The sequence below is a fragment of the Lynx canadensis genome, chromosome A1 (genome assembly GCF_007474595.2).
Source record: "Lynx canadensis isolate LIC74 chromosome A1, mLynCan4.pri.v2, whole genome shotgun sequence".
In the NCBI taxonomy this organism is placed as follows: domain Eukaryota; kingdom Metazoa; phylum Chordata; class Mammalia; order Carnivora; family Felidae; genus Lynx; species Lynx canadensis.
Window position 1 is genome coordinate 144625165 of NC_044303.2, and position 13259 is coordinate 144638423.

Here is a 13259-nt window from a genome sequence, read left to right on the forward strand (position 1 = left end):
CAGGGTCGTGACGTGCTCGCGCACGCAGACTAGGGGAGCTGCGGTGGCGTGCTCGCGCTCCCGCCTGGGCCCTGCCCCAGTGGCGTCAATCTGTGCGCTGCGATGTCGGGTCGGAAGCCTGCCTCTAGTCGCGCCGCTGCCGCCGGCCCAGCTCCTGCAAGGCAAGAGGTTTTGAGCAGATTCTTCCAGTCTACGGGAAACCTGAAATCCACTACGTCCCCCACGGGTGCAGTCCCGAAGGCCGGCCCTGACTCTGATTCCGCAGCGCCCCTAGCGTCCACTCTCCCGCCTCAGTTGCCGCCACACGTGGTGGGTTCGGTCTAGGACGTGGCGGGGCCAGCGGGGTAGATGGGGCGGGACTAGATGGGCGGGGACGGTGCTCGTGGGTGGAGCAGGAGGAGATGGGAGCAGTACGCGAGAATCGACGAGATGAGCCGGCCCGATGATATAGGGGCGGGGCTCAAAAGGGAGAAGGCGGGAAAAGCCCGGCTGGTCTCCTTTAAAAATGTAGTTCAAAGATTGTACTTTCCACTTGGAGTAATAGACTCGAGGCCAAGATCACACAAGTTCTTAATGGCAGACCTGAGAGAGGAACAGAGGGCTCCTGACTTCCATTCTGATGAGGGTAGTGGCCTGTGGGCAAAGGATACATCTTTTAACCTCCATTCTGCCTCCTTTTTTTTTTTTTAAAAATCTGGATTGAAAGTTGAAGAGGAGCTTTATTTACCTTATTTATATGTACTTGGTTAGGTGACTGGAAGAAAATTGCCACTGAATCTCTAGTTTTTAAGGGTGCAACAGTGGTGCTAATATTCTCAAGCGACTGGGGTATAAAGGCAGTCATATTGTGCAGTTCCTCAGTGACTATACTTATAGGTAAGATTGTAAAGTTTGATAGACAATTTGGGTTAAGTTCCTTAAGGTGGTGCAGATGTGAATGGTTATTCATTGGTTCCTTTCTGTTGCTTGCCACCTTTCAACTGAGTAAGTTAAGTTTGTTTTGTTCTTACCAGGGACACTGCCACTAGGGAAAACCTCAGGGTGAGCCCCTCACTGGGTCTCCCTGGTACAGTATTTTTAAACTGAGAATATGGAAAGGGATTGCAGACTGGCTTTAAGCCACCTTCCAAGTTTGTTTTGTTTGGTTGTTTTATTTATTTTGAGAGAGAGAATGAAAGCAATTGGGAAAGGGGCAGAGACAGAGGGAGACAGAATCCTAAGTAGGCTCTGCACTGCCAGGGCTCGTCAAACTCACAAACCCATGAGATCATAACCTGAGCCCCTCCAGTGCGCCTACTGAGCCACCCAGGTGCCCACACCCTCCGAGTTTTAATACGGATGGGGTGACAGCTACTTCATAGTCTTCCTTTCATTTATATTTCTTCCAGAGAGTGATTGCTCCTCTCCTGTCTTTGATTTTTGATGATAGTCTACATTTTCATGAATACACCAAGATTTTATTTTATACCTAACATTTAGAGGTTATTTGGTGAAGATCTTAATTTTTGACAGGTTTCCTACCAGCACATAGGTCATAATCTTACGGTATTTTTGGTAGTGAACATAAGCCAAGTTTGTATATGAAACAGTTACATTACAATTCACAATTCGAAAATGATAGTGTTCTTTTATTATCTACTTAATTTCACCTTTCCTAAATTGATATTTTTTTAAAAGGTATTTTATTTAACATAGGTAAGTAGGATGATTCAGGTTTTATAATCTGTGATAGGTGAAGGCTGACTGAGTACATAAAGCTATCAGTCTTAGTTCTAATTAATTGTAGCAGGGCTTGAGGTGCTGAGGTTCATGACCTGCCAGTCTTTACATTGTCTTTCATGATGGTAAAGACAGTTCACCCACAGTTCTTTCTAGAGCTGAAAGTATTTGATTCTGTGAAGAATGGAAGGCAAAGACCTTGTCATTCAGAAGTAAGGTTTAAATTATTTTGCATACATCAAGTTTTGAGATTAGACATAACACATCACTTTCCAATATAGGTTGTGGAAATCGGCAGAAGTAAAAAGAGACCACTGGAGAATGATGGGCCTGTTCAAAAGAAAGCAAAGAAAGTCCAAGAAAAGGAAGGAGGGAGTGATTCAGTAATGTCTGGGAATGTTGGTGAGTCTTGGGGCGAGGAGTTTTCATTCTCAGGAGTCATCACACTGACACTGTATTCTCCAAAGAGCAGAGGAGGTTATTGGAGAGTTGTGCCATTTTTTCCTTTTGTGGAAAAAAGATCTCCATTGCACTTGAGTAGCGCGGCCCCTCCATATGTGGTGGTGTGAGTAGGAGGTTGGGGGAGTGGAGGTAGAGCTGGAATTCTGGAATTTGCTGTGGTTCTTCCCATTTTCTCTTTTATTTCTCCTACCTAATTTTTTGTCCTGATTTTTAAAAATGTTTATTTATTTTGAGAGAAAGAGAGAGAGTGAGCGAGAAAGAATCCCAAGCAGGCTCCATGCCCAGCGCAGAGCCTGATGTGGGACTTGATCCCACGACCATGAGATCATGACCTGAGCTGAAATCAAGAGTTGGATGCTTAATCGACTAAGCCACCCAGGCGCCTCTGTCCTGATTTTAAAAGTTTTATAAAAATTTCAAACATAGAAATGTACAAGGTAGACCATGAAAGGACACTATAGTCACTCCCTTTTAGTGAGGCCTTATGGTAACACATATTTTGTATGTTATGTATATTATATGCTGTATTTTTAGACCAAAGTAAGTCAGAGGAAACAAAATGTTATTAAGAAAATCATAGGAGAAAATATATTTACAGTAGTGTACTGTTATTTATTGAAAAAAGTCCCCAGTAAGTGGACCTGTGTAGTTCAAACCATGTTGTTTAAGGGTCAACTGTATTTTATAAATTGTATTATACTGTATGTACTAATTTACAGCTATCATTTTCCACTTAACAGAACACTTCAAACAGTTTTCAATGTCAAGGACATGTAAATCTACCCTGTGCTTTTTTATTTTTTTTTATTTTTTAAAAAAAAATTTTTTTTCAACGTTTTTTATTTATTTTTGGGACAGAGAGAGACAGAGCATGAACGGGGGAGGGGCAGAGAGAGAGGGAGACACAGAATCGGAAACAGGCTCCAGGCTCTGAGCCATCAGCCCAGAGCCGGACTCGGGGCTCGAACTCACGGACCGTGAGATCGTGACCTGGCTGAAGTCAGACGCTTAACCGACTGCGCCACCCAGGCGCCCCTACCCTGTGCTTTTTTAGCATGGCAGTGTTCTTTCTGTATGCTAAAAGTCTTTGGATAAAACCACCATTCTTGAGCTCGTGTACTTCTGGGGGTGGTGTTGGATTTATAGATGGCTGAGCAATGTTTCTTTAGTTTTTGGCCTCAGAGAGCTTGTTATGAGATGACAAAAAATGCTTATTTCTTTATTATCCCTCAAAATGAGGTAGAGAATGAGATAAAAGCCGAAAAAGTCTCATTTTAGTGGGTCAGCATAAAGGTATCTATCCTTCCTCAGAAGGTAAAATTTGGATTTGGGGTCAGCATGAAAGCCTTAGTATGAAAGAACTATAGAGATGGGAAGGTATGCTTAAAGAGAAAGATAAATCTGATAATACTCTTTCTGTTGTCAGTAAGGCAGTCGACTTAGGATGTTTTGAAATAAGACCTTTGCTACTTGTTAAAAATGGCGCTCGGGAAAAAGGGAAAGGAACATCTACCAGTCAAGCTCTTCCACTTGGTTTCCAGTCTTATTAGACCTTGTGCTTCATTTTCGATCAGTTCTCCTGCTGTGTTTTCAAATTCAGTAATCTTCTGTGGTGTCTAATTTGCCATAAATCTCGTTCAGTGAAATATTCGTTTCAGATATTATACTTTTCACCCTTAGAATTTCTACTTCTTTTAAAAAACACTCCTGTTTGTGTATGTGAATTATATCTCAGTAGAGCTGTTACCAAAAAAAAAAAACACAACAAAAACAAAAAAACAAAAAAACCCACAAAACAAAAAACAAATTAAAAAAAACAAAACTTCCCTTTTGTTCTTTATTTTTTTTTTAATTTATTTTGTTCTTGTTTTTTTTCTTTACTTTTTTGATTATGTGGAATATATTTATAATATCATGTCTCCATATGGTAATTCTGTCATCTCTGTCATTTTTGGGTCTTAACCCTTGACTGTTGTTTCCTTCTTTTTTCATGTCTAGAAATTGTTTGGATCACAGATACTTTGGACTCTGTTAATTACATGTTAGGTTTTGTGTTTCTTTAACGAACGTTGGATATTGTTCTTGCAAGCAGTTAAATTCTTCGTGGATTTGTTTGATCTTTTTAAGAATTGCTTTTATTTTTTTTTTATTTATTTTTTTTTTCAACGTTTATTTATTTTTGGGACAGAGAGAGACAGAGCATGAACGGGGGAGGGGCAGAGAGAGAGGGAGACACAGAATCGGAAACAGGCTCCAGGCTCCGAGCCATCAGCCCAGAGCCTGACGCAGGGCTCGAACTCACGGACCGCGAGATCGTGACCTGGCTGAAGTCGGACACTTAACCGACTGCGCCACCCAGGCGCCCCAAGAATTGCTTTTAAATTTTGGAAGAGAAGATTTAGAGTAGTTCTTTTCTTAAGGTTTGATTTTCTAGAGTTAGAAAGGAGTGCTCGGTAGCAGTAGCACATTATTGTATAGTATTTCTACTACTGGGAGACGACAGACATTAATAACCTTTAGAACATAGTTAATAGTGAAGGATAGTAACAGTTTTAAAAGATGATGAGGTTTGAGTATTTATTATCTTTATTTTTAATATAATTTATTTAATTGTAAGTTTATATAATCTAATTTGTAATAATGGCTGTGTTTGACAACTGGTTCACAAAATTCTTAAAGATTTAATAGTTGCCTCTAGTAAGTAAGCCAATATCAACTGGCCACATCCAATACACCACTAGTATGTAAGCTAGTTTGAGTTTTCTCATAGCTTGAGTCTCCAAGGATGACCACCCGGAGAGTCAGACAGAAGCTGTATTGATTTTAAGATCTAGCTCCAGAATTTACATAGTGTTGCATCTGCCTTACTGTCTTGGTTGAGTTAGTTACAAAGATCTGTCTTCGTTCAATGGGAGAGAACATATAGATCCTGTCTCTCAGTACAGGAGCATCAGCATCACATTGTAGGAAGAGCAAATGGGATGGGATATATATGTTTGGCCATTTTTGATAAATAAAATCTCCTACATTGCTCAAAATTCAGACTTGACATTTTCTGTTATTACCACCACATCTTCGTTATCCATTCATCTGTTGGTGGACATTTGGGCTCTTTCCATACTTCAGTTATTGTCGATAGCACTGCTATAAACATTGGAGTGCATGTGCCCCTTTGAAACAGCACACCTATATCCCTTGGATAAATACCTAGTAGTGTGACTGCTGGGTCCTAGGTAGTTGTATTTTTAGTTTTTTGAGGGACCTCCATACTGTTTTCCAGAGTGGCTGCACCATACTGCATTCTCACCAGCAGTGCAAAAGAGATCCTCTTTCTCTGTATCCTTGCCAACATCTGTTGTTCCCTGAGTTGTTAATTTTAGCCATTCTGGGGGCACCTGGGTGGCTCAGTCAGTTAAACGTCCGACTTCAGCTCAGGTCATGATCTCTCGGTTTGTGATTTCAAGCCCCGCGTCAGGCTCTGTGCTGACAGCTCAGAGCCTGGAGCCTGTTTTGGATTCTGTGTCTCCTCCTCTCTCTGCCCCTCCCCTGCTCATGCTCTGTCTCTCTCTGTCTCTTAATAATAAATAAATGTTTAAAAAAAATTTTAGCCATTCTGATGGGTGTGAGGTGACATCTCATTGTGATTTTGATTTGTATTTCCCTGATGATGAGAGATGTGTCGGCCATCTGGAGTCTTCTTTTGGAGAAATGTCTATTCATGTCTTTTGCCCATTTCTTCACTGAATTATTATTTTTTGGGGGCATTGAGTTTGGTAAGTTCTTTATAGATTTTGGATGCTAACCCTTTATCTGATATGTCATTTGCAAATATCTTCTCCCATTCTGTTGGTTGCCTTTTAGTTTTGCTGATTGTTTCCTTTGCTGTGCAGAAGCTTTTTATCTTGATGAAGTCCCATTCATTCATTTTTGCTTTTGTTTCCCTTGACTCCAGAGACCTCTTGACTAAGAAGTTGCTATGGCCAAGGTTAAAGGGTTTTTTTGCCTGCTTTCTCCTCTAGGATTTTGATGGCTTCTTGTCTTACAATTAGGTCTTTCATCCATTTTGAGTTTATTTTTGTGCATGCTGTAAGAAAGTGGTCCAGGTTCATTCTTCTGCATGTTGCTGTCCAGTTTTCCCAGCACCTCTTGCTGAAGAGACTGTCTTTATTCCGTTGGATATTCTTTCTTGCTTTGTCAAAGATTAGTTGGCCATACGTTTGTGGGTCCATTTCTGGGTTCTCTATCCTGTTCCATTGATCTGAGTGTCTGTTTTTGTGCCAGTACGATACTGTCTTGATGATTACAGCTTTGTAATACGGCTTGAAATCTGGGATTGTGATGCCTCCAGCCTTGGTTTTCTTTTTCAGGGTTGCTTTGGCTATTCGGGGTCTTGTCTGGTTCCATACAAATTTTAGGATTGTTTGTTCTACCTCTGTGAAGAATGCTGGTGTTATTTTGATAGAAATTGCATTGAATATGTAGATTTCTTTGAGCTGTATCTACATTTTAACAATATTTTTTCTTCCAATCCAGGAACATAGAATATTTTTCCATTTTTTTTGCCTTCTTTAATTTCTTTCATAAGCTTTCTCTAGTTTTCAGTGTATAGATTTTTCACCTCTGGTTAGATTTATTTCTAGGTATTTTATGGTTTTTGGTACAGTTGTAAATGGGATCGATTTCTTGATTTCTCTTTCCGTTGCTTCATTATTGGTGTGTAGGAATGCATCTGATTTCTGTGCATTGATTTTATATCCTGCAACTTTGCTGAATTCATGGATAAGTTCTAGAAGTTTTTTCGTGGAAACTTTTGGGTTTTCCATATAGAGTATCATGTCTGCGAAGAGTGACTTCCTCCTTGCTGACTTGGATGCGTTTATTCATTTGTGTTGTCTGATTGCTGAGGCTAGGACTTCCAATACTAGGTTGAATAACAGTGGTGAGAGTGGACATCCCTGTTGTGTTTCTGACCTTAGGGGGAAAGCTCTCAGTTTTTCCCCATTGAAGATGATATTAGCGATGGGTCTTTTCTATATGAGTTTTATGATCTTGAGGTATGATCCTTCTATTCCTGCTTTCTCGAGGCTTTTTATCAAGAAATGATATTGTATTTTGTCAAAAGCTGTCTCTGCATCTATTGAGAGAATCATGTGGTTCTTGTCCTTTCTTTTGTTGATGTGATATCACATTGATTGTTTTGTGGTTATTGAACCAGCCCTGCATCCCAGGTATAAATCCCACTTGGCCATGGTGAATAATTATTTTAATGTATTGTTGGATCCGGTTGGCTAATTGTTGAGGATTTTTGCATCCATGTTCATCAGGGAAATTGGTCTGTAGTTCTCCTTTTTAGTGGGGTATTTGGTTTTGGAATCAAGGTAATGCTGGCTTCATAGAAAGAGTTGAAAGTTTTCCTTCCATTTCTATTTTTTGGAATGGCTTCAAAAAATAGGTGTTAACTCTTCTTTAAACGTTTGGTAGAATTTCCTTGGAAAGGCTTCTGGTCCTGGACTTTTGTTTTTTGGGGGATTTTTGATTACTGATTTGATATCTTTACTGGTTATGGATCTGTTCAAATTTTCTATTCTTGTTTCGGTTTTGGTAGTTTAAATGTTTTTGGGAAATTGTCCATTTCTTCCAAATTGCCCAATTTATTGGCATATAATTGCTCATAATATTCTCTTATTTGTATTTCTGCAGTGTTGGTTGTGATCTCTCCTCTTTCATTCTTGCTTCTGTTCATTTAGGTCCTTTTTTTTTTCTTTTTGATCAAACTGGCTAGGGGTTTATCAATTTTGTTAATTCTTTCAAAGAACCAGCTCCTGGCTTCATTGATCTGTTGTACTGTTTTTTGTTGTTGTTGTTGTTGTTTCAATAGCGTTGATTTCTGCTGTTCATTCTTTAATAGGATGTGCTTTTGTCTCCCAAGTATTGATTGTCTTTCCAAATTTTTTCTTGTGGGTGATTTTGAGTTTCATAGTGTTGTGGTCTGAAAATATGCACAGTATGATCTCAATTTTTTTATACTTGTTGAGGTCTGATTTGTGTCCCAGTATGTGATCTATTCTGGAGAGTGTTCCATGTCCACTTGAGAAGAATGTGTATTCTGCTTCTTTAGGATGAAATGTTCTGAATATACCTATTAAGTCCATCTGGTCCAGTGTGTCATTCAAAGCCATTGTTTCCTTGTTGATTTTCTGTTTAGATGATCTGTCCATTGCTGTAAGTGGGGTGTTGATGTCCCCTACTATTATGGTATTAGTATTAGTGAGTTTCTTTATATATTTGTGATTAATTGATTTATATATTTGGGTGCTTTCACATTTGGAGCATAAATGTTTACAATTGTTATATCTTGGTGGATAGACCCCATAATTATGATGTAATGCCCTTCTTCATCTCTTGTTACGTCTTTATTTTAAAATCTAGATACATGGCTACTCCGGTTTTCTTTTGTTGACCATTAGCATGATAGATGGTTCTCCATCCCCTTATTTTCAATCTGAAGGTGTCTTTAGGTCTAAAATGGGTCTCTTGCAAACAGCTCACAGATGAATCTTATTTTCTTATCCATTCTGTTACCCTCTATCTCTTGATTGGAGCATTTAGTCTATTGATGTTTAGAGTGAGTACTGAAAGTTATGAATTTATTGCCATTATGTTGCCTGTAGAGTTGGAGTTTCTGGTGGTGTTCTCTGGTCCTTTTTAGTCTTTGTTGCTTTTGGTCTTTCTTGTTTGTTTGTTTGTTTGTTTTTTTCATATTTTCTGCTCTCAGAAAGTCTCTCCTAAAATTTCTCACAGGGCTGGTTTAATGGCCACAAACTCCTTTAGTTTTAGTCTGGGAAACTTTTTCTCTCTCCTTCTGTTTTAAATGACAGCCTTGCTGGATAAAGAATTCTTGGCTGCATATTTTTCCAATTCAGCACATTGAATATATCCTGCCACTCCTTTCTGGCCTGCCAAGTTTCTTTGGATAGGTCTGCTGCAAACCTGATCTGTCTTTCCTTGTAGGTTAAGATCTGTTTTTCCCTTGCTGCTTTCATGATTCTTTCCTTGCCTGAGCATTTTGTGAATTTGACTATCATATGGCTTGTTGATGGTTGGTTTTTATTGAATCTAATGGGAGTTCTCCATGCTTCCTGGATTTTGAGGTCTGTGTCTTTGCCCAGGTTAGGAAAGTTTTCTGCTATGATTTGTTCACATAAACTTTCCAGCCCTTTTTCTCTCTTTTCATCTTCTGGGACTCCTGTGATTCTGAAGTTATTCCTTTTTAATGAACCACGATTTCTCTAATTCTTAAGTCGTGCTCTTTTGCCTTAGTTTCCCTCTTTTTTCTGCTTCATTATTCTTCATAAGTTTATCCTCTATGTCGGTGATTCGCTGCTCTGCTTCATCAGTCCTTACTGCTGTGGCATCCATTTGAGATTGCATTTCAGTTATAGCATTTTTAATTTCATCCTGACTAGATTTTACTTCGTTTATCTCCACAGAAAGGGATTCTATGCTTTTTTCAACCCCAGCTAGTATTCTTATTATCATGATTCTAAATTCTTGTTTAGATTTCTTGCTTGTTGTGTCTGTGTTAAGTCCCTGGCTGTCACTTCTTCCTGTTCCTTATTTTGGGGTCAGTTCCTTCATTTCATCGTTTTGGAGGAGGAAAAAGAATTAATAAAATAAAAAAACATAAAAATTAAAAAATTAGAAACAACACAAAAGAATCAAATAAATGGTACTAGATCCTAGGTGTGTTTTTGTTCTGGTTGTGAAAGAAGCTTGATGGAGTAGTGAAAAAAGGGAAAGAAAAGAAAAGGAAAAAAGGGGGGATAAAGGAAAACGTTTGACGATTTAAAAAAATGAATACAGTAAAATAGAATAAAATGAAAGTAAAATAGAATTTAAAAAACTTACAAGAAAGTAAAAAAATAGTAAAAAAGAATTACAAATATTTTTTATAATGACAGAAAATATAAATAAACTTTTTCTTTCTGTATTTAAGAACCAGAAAAGAAAAAGAAAAAAACTTGTGTAGATGGACCAGCAAACAGAATGAAATAAGATGGAAATTACATCCAATTTCCCCTAGAAGTCAAACTATGAGGCACTTTATAGTCCATAAACTAAGCAGGCATAGAGACTCGTGGTGTTCCTCTAGAGTGTGGTTGGCCCAGTTGGTGTAACAGCTCCATTCTCCACTAGGTGGTGCTGCTTAGTTTACTGGGGTGGATCGTTGTGGTGCTTATAGGCGTGTATACCCAGGAGCAGGAGGAGTGAAAATTGTGTCACCCAGCTAACCAGCCTCTACTATCAGAACTCTGTGCTCTCGCCCATTGGCAATCAAGCACCCCTCCTTTGTTTCCAGCTTCCATCCACTCCCCACTTCTACACTGTCGGTGACCAAGCCGGGTGACTTCCAGGCGGCACCTCCCTCCCAAGTTTTATCTCAGATGGGGCTGTATTTCCAAATCCCGCACTTCTGAGGGCCCTGCAGCTTTGACCTGCTCAGACCCTCTGGGGGAGGGTCTCACAGAGCAATGGCCTATTGCCAACCTGCCCCCAGGAATGTTCCAGAGACCGCGCTGCTGCCGATGCCCAGAAACTGTGGTGGGGTGCCAGCCTGTCCCAGAAAAAGTTTGCACGATTGTGTAGCAGCAGCGTTTCAGGGATTATGGTAAATCACAACACACATCTGGCACCAGGCTTTATCCTTAACGTCTTTGTTCCGACACCAGCAAACATGGCTGTTCTCTGGGGTCTGATGAGACCTTTGTGTGTGGGGAGGCCCCACAGCCTACCAGATGTCCTCCCAGCAGGGGAACTGCCTTTCGCCATGTGGCCCGAGGACCCCTTGGACCTCACTGTCTGTTCCTGGGGATTTTGCCCTTACCACCAGAGCTCTGCCAGGTATTGAGCTGCAGAGTTTTAGACTCTGTGCTCCCCCTGTTTATAGAATCTTAATGGTATTTAAACCCTCTCCTTTCTCCTTTCTCCCTTTCTTGTTCATTCCCTTGCAGCTGTTTCCACTCTTCTACTTTCTCTCCAGCTGCTTTCGGGGAGGGGTGCTTTTCTCGTACTCTTCCTGTCTCCATCCTCTGTCTACAAGCAAAAACAGCTCCCTCCCTTCCATGGTTTCTCTCTCCCCCAGTTCACCTCTTCACGCTTAGTACCTGCTGAGTTCTCTAGTTCAAGTTGTGCAGATTGTTGTGTTAATCCTCACATCAGTTTTCTAGGTGTGCAAGATGGTTTGGTGTTGATCTAGCTGCATTTCAGGGATGAGAGACACAAAACAAACTTCCATATTACTCTGCCATCTTGGCTCCTGATTCATGTATACATTTTGAAAAGGGGAGAATAATTTGAAAGATTCAAGTGTACGTTATCCTAGTTACAAGATTAGCAGGAGACAAGGTAAAATATACATCTGAAGAGAGCTTTAAATATAAATATAAAATATATGTATATGTGTAATTAAATATAAATATGAAAAGTTTTAAACTCTTAGGAATAGGCAAAACACAAGTTTGCCCTCAGAGTGTTTTTGCTTTAATAGGAAAGGTAAGAGATGATATGCAATCCCTTTTTCATTATATTTAGTAGTAGGAAAAATAATGTATTCTGGTATATGGTAGATAGTAGACAGTAAATGATAGTTTTCCTTCTTTTTTATGGGTTGCTTGCCTATGAGTAACTGCCAGGTGGCAGATTGTGGTAAATGCTATGGCAAAATGTGATCTTCTTATAGGGACATGGACAAAAGATGATTTTAAGCTAGGGGAGTTACCAAAGAGTTTCATGGAAAAAGTAGTTTTGAGAGGGATCTTGAAGAATATGATTTTGACACATAGAAATTGGGGTCAGGGCATTCCAGGGAGAAAGAGTAGCATGAGCAAAGCTGTGCAGGTGGGATAGCAGGTGTGTTGGGAAAGGGTGGTGATCTGCCTTCCTTGGTGAACCCCCTGGTGTTGGTATCTCTAGGTCTTTCCCATTAAGATGATCAGTTCCGACAGACCAGTCTTCCCTGCTCTTGGCCTGGAGTGGGGAGCTCTGGCTGCCTATGTTATGAGAGCTGATGAAGAAGAGGCTGGGGTCTTAGCTTACAGTAAACCCATCTTCCCATTATTCCTCTGGCTTGGACCCAGTACTCCATCTTTGCTGTGCCTGTTTTACCTTCTCCAGAGGAACTTTCAGTCTTCTGCCGAGGTGGAGGAAGCACAGCTGCCCTTGAGCTTGGAGTAGGGTAGGGGTTTAGGATCAACTTGCTTTGAGCCAGTCTTCTTTATTTTAGAAACTCCCTTTATTACATATTCTGTTGCCCCGATTCCTGAGCCTTTTAATTTTTTCGTGTTATAAATGGTATTGGTTCTTAGTTTTCTTCACTACTGGTTTTGGATTTAGCTTTCGGGTGTGCTAAATTCGTTATTGTTTATTCATTTTTCCTTCTAGCTTCAGATATTTTATTTGCACCTGTCACCTCTCCTTTTCTCTCTGTCCTTATCAGCTCATATATTAAAAAAAAAAAAAAGGCAAAACCCTACTGTAGTTTGTAATGGAGTTTCATGGCCAAGGGAAATTATATGTATGTTTCAGCATGCTATCTTTACCCTGAATCTAAATGTTTCTTTATTTCCTTATCATGTTGTAGTTAGATTTATTGCTTTAATGAGAAGCTCCCTCAAAAATCTTACACTGGTTATGAATTGATATATGAGAACAAAATACTATTGTTATATTTTCTTCTAATTTGCTAACTAAGAGCCAAAGAAATGTCTGAGGATGAAGACTGTTTTAAAGTCTCTGGAAAAATTGAAAGAATTCTGCTGCGATTCTGCCCTTCCTCAAAATAGAGTCCAGACAGAGCCTCCTCAGGAGAGATACGCAGTTCTGCCAAAATGTACTGATTTTGACGATATCAGTCGTCTCCGTGCAAAGAATGCAGTTTCTTCTGAAGATTCCAAATCGCAAATTAGTCAAAAGGTATGTGTTATATAGATGAATACCGATTACTCAGATCAATAGGTTCTTTTTTTTTTTTTTTTTTTAATTTCTTTTCTTTTAAGTTTATATGTTTATCTTGAGCGAGA

At 39.6% G+C, this 13259-nt stretch overlaps 1 protein-coding gene across 2 annotated transcripts in view; it reads left to right on the plus strand.

Moving 5' to 3' along the window:
* Positions 1–15: 15 nt before the first annotated feature.
* The window catches only part of MSH3 (mutS homolog 3), a 188592-nt gene continuing 175348 nt past the window's right edge, over positions 16–13259 (plus strand). For both annotated transcript variants that reach the window (XM_030323803.1, XM_030323814.1), the window contains exons 1-3: positions 16–309; positions 2001–2121; positions 12932–13152. In XM_030323803.1, the coding sequence (XP_030179663.1) occupies positions 103–309; positions 2001–2121; positions 12932–13152 (549 nt within the window). In that variant the 5' untranslated portion in view covers positions 16–102. The remainder of the gene's footprint in view (positions 310–2000; positions 2122–12931; positions 13153–13259) is intronic.